The sequence below is a fragment of the Lathyrus oleraceus genome, chromosome 7, assembly GCF_024323335.1.
Source record: "Lathyrus oleraceus cultivar Zhongwan6 chromosome 7, CAAS_Psat_ZW6_1.0, whole genome shotgun sequence".
Taxonomy (NCBI): Eukaryota; Viridiplantae; Streptophyta; class Magnoliopsida; order Fabales; family Fabaceae; genus Lathyrus; species Lathyrus oleraceus.
Window position 1 is genome coordinate 502,266,085 of NC_066585.1, and position 7,928 is coordinate 502,274,012.

Here is a 7,928-nt window from a genome sequence, read left to right on the forward strand (position 1 = left end):
AAGAGGAAAATAACACTTAAAAAAATGAATAACATCACGTAAATAAAATTGAGGTGTTAACGCATATACTTTTTAATTTAATATGTTATGTTATGCATAGATAATAAGTTAGAAAAAAAGAATAATATACATTAGAGAATAGATGAAAACTACTAGAGTGAAGTGAGTGACAAGAGTTGGTGAAAATGTGGAGATAGAAAATGTAAATTGGAAGAAACAAGACAAGAAGAAGGACAAGAACGTAAATGCACCAAACATATTTATCATATTTAATAAACAAAAAAACATCATCTCATGCCATGTTCTCGATATCCGAGCTTGCTCTTCTCACTTCTATTCTCTTCTATTCTCTCCCTTTATTCTCTTCTCTATCTTCCTTTCCTCCATCACCAACATGCTTATTAACCCTTTCCCTCTCTTTCACACCGATTCAGATACTTGAAAACAACACAGAAACTAAGACAAGACAAAGACATCTTCATATTCCTTCCTTCTACCTCAAGCTCCATTTCAAACTTATCTTGTTCAAAAAGTGAAAGCTCTAAAATATAACCTTAATATTTTCAAACCACCCCTTCTCTTTCTCTTTCTCTTTCACTTTATAACAACAATAAAAAACCCTCCTTGGTTCACAAGGTAATGGTGTTGTTAGTAGTCAAAGTTAGAGTGAAAAAAGAAGGAACAGTAGAAGGTGAAGGTTGTTTCTTTTTTTCCTTCCTACCCATCTAAAAAAAACTAAACTTTACACAAACCCATTTTCATTTCTCATATAAACTTACATGTTTTACTAGTACCAACCATTTTCTTCTTCCTTGAAGTCTGTGTTTTTTTTGGGTGAGAAAAATATGGCTATGGCTGTGGCTCATCATAGAGAAAGTAGTAGCAGTGGTGGAAGCATTGATAAGCATCTTGATTCAGGAAAATATGTTAGGTACACTTCTGAACAAGTTGAAGCTTTGGAAAGGGTTTATGCTGAGTGTCCTAAGCCTAGTTCCATGAGAAGACAACAATTGATTAGAGAGTGTCATATTCTTTCCAACATTGAACCAAAACAAATCAAGGTTTGGTTCCAAAATAGAAGGTAGTTACTAGTTACTAGTTACCATTTACCACTATTCAAAACTGTGTGAAATCAGCACTTAGATGTTTTTTTTTTTGGTGTTGAATGTTGTGCAGGTGTAGAGAGAAGCAGAGAAAAGAGGCTTCACGACTTCAGACTGTGAATAGAAAGCTTTCTGCAATGAACAAGTTGTTGATGGAAGAAAATGATAGGTTGCAGAAACAAGTTTCACAGCTTGTGTGTGAGAATGGATTTATGAGGCAGCAGTTGCATACTGTAAGTGTGTGAGGAACATTTCTCATGTCACAATTCCACTTTTGGAAGAGGCAAAATTAATTCTAGACCAGGATAATTGATTTTGACATGTTTGGCTGTGTTCTAGTGGAATTGATCTCGACTCCAGAATTGAAAATTTGAAGCTAGAATTGATTTTTAACTTAATTCATGTTACATAATTTAAGGCCTTGGTGTTGATATTAATGGATGTTATATTTTGTTCTATGACATCATCATGCAATGAAAATAAGTAAAATTGATTTGATTCTTTTGATCTCTGCAGCCATCAGCAGCAACAACTGATGCGAGCTGTGATTCGGTTGTTACTACTCCTCAGAATTCCAAGAGAGATGCTAATAACCCTGCTGGGTAATTTGGAGGCTTAAGAAATTAACTTTCTATGTTTCTTTTACTTTAATCTTGAAGGCTTCTCTAATTATATTTTTTCTATTCAATAATTCATTGTAGACTCCTATCGATTGCGGAGGAGACTTTGACAGAGTTCCTTTCAAAGGCTACAGGAACTGCTGTTGATTGGGTCCAGATGCCTGGGATGAAGGTCTCTTATTAGTATTCCTTGCTATAAATTTGGTAGTGAAATTAGTGGTCATGGCCAATGTTTTCGAAACCTAATTGGAGATCGAATCAATGAGAAATTTGGGTCACACGGTTCAATGGTTCAACCAAGATGACAAATAAATATAAATATTTAACAAGCAAAAACTAATGTATTATCAAAAGCAAACCAACTGATGAAGTAGAAGATTCCTTGTTCAACTGGTTGAGTCAGCGAGTTTGGTCATGTTTTTTGAACATTGTTTGTGGTTTTTTAGAAGATAATCATTGTGGATTTCATTATGATACTATGCTGATTTGAATATGACGACTAAGTTTCTTCTACTAAATTAATTTTAATTTTTTTCTTTGCCAGCCTGGTCCGGATTCGGTTGGGATCTTTGCGATTTCACAAAGTTGTAGTGGAGTGGCAGCTCGAGCTTGCGGTCTTGTTAGTTTAGAACCTACAAAGGTAAATTATGCATCTTAATAAGATGTGAAAGTGTCGTTTGTTGCGATGCAAGTTGAGTTCTACAAACTGTTTGAAGTTTTCATTTCTGAATCTTAAATTTTCAACAGATTGCAGAGATCCTTAAAGATCGTTTATCTTGGTTTCGAGAGTGTCGGAACCTTGAAGTTTTCACTATGTTTCCTGCCGGAAATGGAGGAACCATTGAGCTTATTTACACACAGGTGAACTTCAAATATGAAATTTAATAACAACTTGTGTCGATTTGTTCATGCCTGTGAATAAATTTCGGATTTGCTACAGACATATGCTCCAACGACGCTGGCTCCTGCCCGGGATTTCTGGACTCTGAGATACACTACAAGTATGGACAATGGCAGTCTTGTGGTGCGTATATTTTACGCCGTCTTGATTATTTTATACTCTATAAAGGGAGATGATTTAGCGTGCATTTTGATTCCATTTTTGAAGGTTTGTGAGAGGTCCCTGTCCGGTTCTGGCACCGGTCCTAATCCAGCTGCTACTGCTCAGTTTGTAAGGGGTGAAATACTCCCTAGTGGCTACCTGATTCGACCATGTGACGGTGGAGGTTCAATTATCCATATTGTAGACCATCTAAATCTCGAGGTTAGACATCTTAACAGTATTAGTTAATGTATATTTTTCATTCTTTACTTACACTAATTTGTTTATTCTTGTCTTCTACTCTAGCCTTGGAGTGTGCCGGAAGTGCTACGACCACTTTATGAATCACCAAAAGTTGTGGCTCAAAAAATGACCATTGCGGTAAGTTCACTATTGTTAATTCACAAAGTAGGATCTATTGCAAAAGTTTGTTGACGACTAATGTTATTGTTTTCTTTTTTTTGCTTGGTGATAGGCACTTCGATATATTAGGCAAATAGCTCAGGAAACGAGTGGCGAAGTAGTATATGGATTGGGTAGACAGCCTGCTGTTTTGCGAACATTCAGTCAAAGATTGAGCAGGTAGCCACATGAAATAGTCTTTTCTCCTCGAAGGTCAATTTATGTCATAGCTGTCTACAGTTCTGGAACATTGATTTTTACGATATCATCTTCGATTCATATATTTTTTTTAAAACCGAAAACCTGATATATTACACTTGCAGAGGCTTCAATGATGCTGTAAATGGATTCAACGATAATGGGTGGTCTATACTGAACTGTGATGGCGCCGAGGATGTAATTATTGCTGTTAATTCGACCAAGAATTTGAGTAGCACTTCTATTCCAGCAAGTTCGCTTGCATTCCTCGGAGGAATTCTCTGTGCAAAAGCTTCTATGTTGCTCCAAGTGAGTCTTGAGAACTCTATGTCATGGTATTTTGAGCAGTGTCTGTTTTTGGGATGCTAGTTTTTTATACTCTTTTTCTTGCAGAACGTTCCTCCTGCAGTTTTGGTTCGTTTCTTAAGGGAGCACCGCTCAGAATGGGCTGATTTCAATGTCGATGCTTATTCTGCCGCGTCACTGAAAGCTGGAAACTATGCCTATCCCGGGATGAGGCCTACAAGATTCACCGGCAATCAAATAATCATGCCACTTGGCCAGACAATTGAACATGAAGAGGTATGTTCGGGTTTGCATTCACATGCAAACTAAAACATCTTAAGTATCATCAAGTCCATTAGCATGTTCTGCAGAGTGACGCCAACAAGGCAACAATTGTTTTCCTACATTTGTTCGTCAAATCAATGTTCACGATGGATCAAAATTTTCATTGCAGATGCTTGAGGTTATAAGGCTTGAAGGCCACTCTCTTGCTCCAGAAGATGCTTTTGTTTCTAGAGACATTCATCTCTTACAGGTAATGCCCGATTCTTGATATATCATCTCTTGCGTAATCCATCTTTGGTTAAATATGATCAATGTAGGTATGTACTAAGGTGTTTAATGTGAATTCATTTTGTAGATATGCAGTGGAACTGATGAGAATGCTGTTGGGACTTGTTCGGAGCTCATATTTGCTCCAATTGATGAAATGTTCCCAGATGATGCTCCATTGGTACCTTCTGGTTTTCGCATCATTCCGTTGGACTCGAAACCAGTTGAGTTTAATTTTTTATTATCTTCTTCTTTCCAATTTACTTAAGTTATAGCGCTTCCTATAGTGGATATATCTCATTACTTCGGTGTTCAAATAATTTAATTTCATGTTATAGGGCGATAAAAAGGATGCACTGAACTCAAACCGAACACTGGATTTGACATCAGGTCTTGATGTGGGCCCAACAACATCGCACGGTGGTGCAGATTCATTGAGTCAAAACACACGATCAGTGTTGACTATTGCCTTTCAGTTCCCTTTCGACAGTGCCATGCAAGATAATGTTGTCATAATGGCACGTCAATACGTTCGTAGTGTGATTTCCTCCGTGCAGAGGGTTGCCATGGCTATTTCTCCGTCTGGAATAAACTCAGCTGTTGGAACAAAACTTTCTCCCGGTTCTCCAGAAGCAGTTACACTAGCTCACTGGATCTGCCAGAGTTATAGGCAAGTCTACGGATCAATCTCGAATATCTATAGCATTCTAGTTGACATTTCTTTTCGGAAAAAAGATTAACATGCGCTTGTGTGTGTATCTTTCCTTTTATCAGTTGCTATTTGGGGACAGAATTACTTAGATCAGATTCTCTAGTTGGTGACTTGATGCTAAAACAGCTGTGGCACCACCCGGACGCCATTCTATGCTGTTCATTGAAGGTATGGGCGCGATTCTTTTGCTTAGAAAGGAATTGTGATTTTAACAGCCCTTTATATATCGCAAGATTGATTCGATTTTCCATTTGGTATTGCAGTCGCAGCCGGTGTTCGTCTTTGCTAATCAATCCGGCCTTGACATGTTGGAGACAACTCTAGTGTCTTTACAAGACATCACATTGGATAAAATATTCGACGAGTCCGGGCGCAAGGCATTGTGTTCAGATTTCGCCAAGTTAATGCAACAGGTAAGCACTGATTTCCACAAGTTTATACACATGCATGCACTTAGTTAAGCTATTTATCCAAACATGGCTAACTTGTGTGTTTACTTTTGATCAGGGTTTTGCTTATCTGCCAGCCGGGATCTGCATGTCTACGATGGGACGGCATGTTTCATACGAGCAAGCCATTGCATGGAAAGTGTTAACACCAGAAGATAACTCTGTTCATTGCTTAGCTTTCTCTTTCATAAATTGGTCATTTGTATGAAAATCGAGTTTCTGATAATGTCCCTGCATTTTCCCTACATGAATATAAAATACTAGGAATCAATGATCAAATTTGGAGGGAAAAAATCAGGAAATTTTGTTCATGTACTTAAAATACAGGTTCAGGTTTATGCATTTAATTAGATTTAATTTATTTGTTTCTTGTTTATTTGCATTGACTAAGTTGAATTAATCTTGTAAATTGTTGCTAGTGCTAGAGTGAAGATGAGACTTGTATCAAGAACTTGGTTTTGTATTTAGTGTTAATATTTCTTTAGCTGGAGTTGAGCTAGAAGTTCTATAGAGTATAGAACAGTTACTACTTATGATTTAAGCAATTCTGTGTCACTAATTTAGCATGGCTTTGTCCATCATTGCTTTCAAATGTGCTTCCAATTACACTTACAATGAGAAAGAAATAAAACAAGCAAATATGAGACATATCTCAAAGTTGTCTCTTGTATATGAACTGCTTAACCAGCCATACCGAACATTGTACATACTAAAAGTACACCTTATCTTAAAAATGTAAAAGCTAAAATGAACTATTGTGATTGTGCTTATGTGGGTGGGGCGAATATGATGATGTATGTTTATATGTAAATATGGTTATACAACTAATTGAATATCAATTATTACTAATTGATTTTTAACGGATTCATAATATTCCCCTTCAAACCGTCGTACCGTCGTATTGTATATATTGTATGAACCGAGGTTGTTATAAATTTAATCCACTCGAAAATATTTAAGGGATTTGGTAAATATGAGTCAATCGATCTTCATACTTGATGAACTTTGTGGTTATTTTTTCTAACAATATCTTGTCTCTTATATAGTGATAGTCTATTTCTATATGTTTGGTCTGGTAATGGAAAATCGAATTGGATGCAATGTGGAGTGCCGCTTGATTGTCGCGTATGAGTTTTGTGCCGGAAGGTCTTTCAACCTAAGTTCTGAGAGCAAATTCGTAAGTCATACAAGTTCGACTGTTGCCTTAGCACGATATTAAGCTTCAACACTAGATAATGCAACTGTGTTTTGTTTTTTTGCTCCTCCATGATATCAGATTTCTTCTAATAAGAACACAATATTCATAAGTGAATCTTCTATTTGACGGTGATCCGACCCATTCTGCATTTAAATAACAAGTGATTTTAGTATCACCCTTATCTTCATATAATAGTCCTCTTCTTGGTGCATTAATTATATACCTGAGAATTCGAATAATTTTGTTTCAATGACTATCGTAAGGAGCGTTTAAAAATTGGCTCACAATGTTCACTGCATATGTAATATCCGGTCTAGTAACGATAAGATAATTGAGTCTACATTTTAGACGTCGATATCTTCCCGGATCTTTCAATAGCTCCCTCTGATCCAGACGAAGCTTGACGTTGAGATCCATAATGTTAGACTATGACACGGATCTAGAAGGGGGGGGGGGGGGGTTGAATAGATCCCAATTAAAAATAAGTCGGCGCTGTAAGACCCCAATTTTGTCCCTAAGATCCCTCATGGCATCATATCATACCATATCATTGCCTCAAGGATCTTTGTGCACCTTTACTTTCCTCCTAGTGGGTGGGTTATCTTGTGAGTGTGGTTCGTGATCACCAAGCATGTATTGCATTTGTATATCATTGCTTTTCATTTGTTTACTAACCAAAAGTACAAAAATATTGTCATCTAACCATGTTACTTGCAGATGAAGCAAACTAGGTCAAGACAGTCAAAATCAGTCATTGGGCAATGCATGGTGACCATTCTTGAAGAATTTGGGCACCATGGTCATTCATCAAGAGTCATATATGTTGTGATATCATTTGGTATCAAGATCTCAAGTGGTAGGGGCTTGGAATTCATCAGAACATGGTTCAATCAACCAAAACCCTAGCAAAGTCAACTGTGGTCAACTGTGCATTTAATCAGTGATTTGATGGTGGGAATTGGTTTGAGAGGTCTCGTTCATGTCCATAAAAGCCTCATATAACATGTCAAACATCCACAGTGAAGGATTTGAGGTCAGACAAAAAGTTTCCAAAAATAGTAAGTTGACCTGTAATTGGAATTTGCCAAAAATGGAAAGTTCTTCTCCTCAAATTTACTTCATCATACAAGCTTCAAATGAATTTTTGTCCAACATGAAAGTTGAAGATCTTGTTCTCCCATTTCCAAAAAGTCCAAGAACACTCATTTCCTATGTGTGGTTGGCAAGTTATGATCAAATCATTCTCAAGAATTTTTGAACTTCAAAGTGAGATAACTTCCAAACCATTTGGCCAAATTGAGTGAGGTTTTTTGCTACAAGTCACATTTGACATGCTCTATCCAAATCCTTCATCACATTTCACCAAA

General features: G+C 36.9%; 1 protein-coding gene across 1 annotated transcript; it reads left to right on the forward strand.

The window, feature by feature from the left end:
• Nucleotides 1-289: 289 nt before the first annotated feature.
• Nucleotides 290-5,908, forward strand: LOC127101365 (homeobox-leucine zipper protein REVOLUTA). Its single transcript, XM_051038749.1, has 18 exons — nucleotides 290-1,081; nucleotides 1,177-1,336; nucleotides 1,620-1,705; nucleotides 1,805-1,895; nucleotides 2,268-2,363; nucleotides 2,471-2,584; nucleotides 2,664-2,747; nucleotides 2,832-2,987; nucleotides 3,072-3,146; nucleotides 3,241-3,347; nucleotides 3,491-3,674; nucleotides 3,759-3,947; nucleotides 4,105-4,185; nucleotides 4,291-4,425; nucleotides 4,541-4,872; nucleotides 4,977-5,082; nucleotides 5,178-5,327; nucleotides 5,422-5,908. Exons 1-18 carry the CDS (start codon nucleotides 846-848, stop codon nucleotides 5,569-5,571), a joined length of 2,532 nt encoding a protein of 843 aa, XP_050894706.1. The 5' UTR covers nucleotides 290-845; the 3' UTR covers nucleotides 5,572-5,908.
• The last annotated feature ends 2,020 nt before the right edge of the window (nucleotides 5,909-7,928 follow it).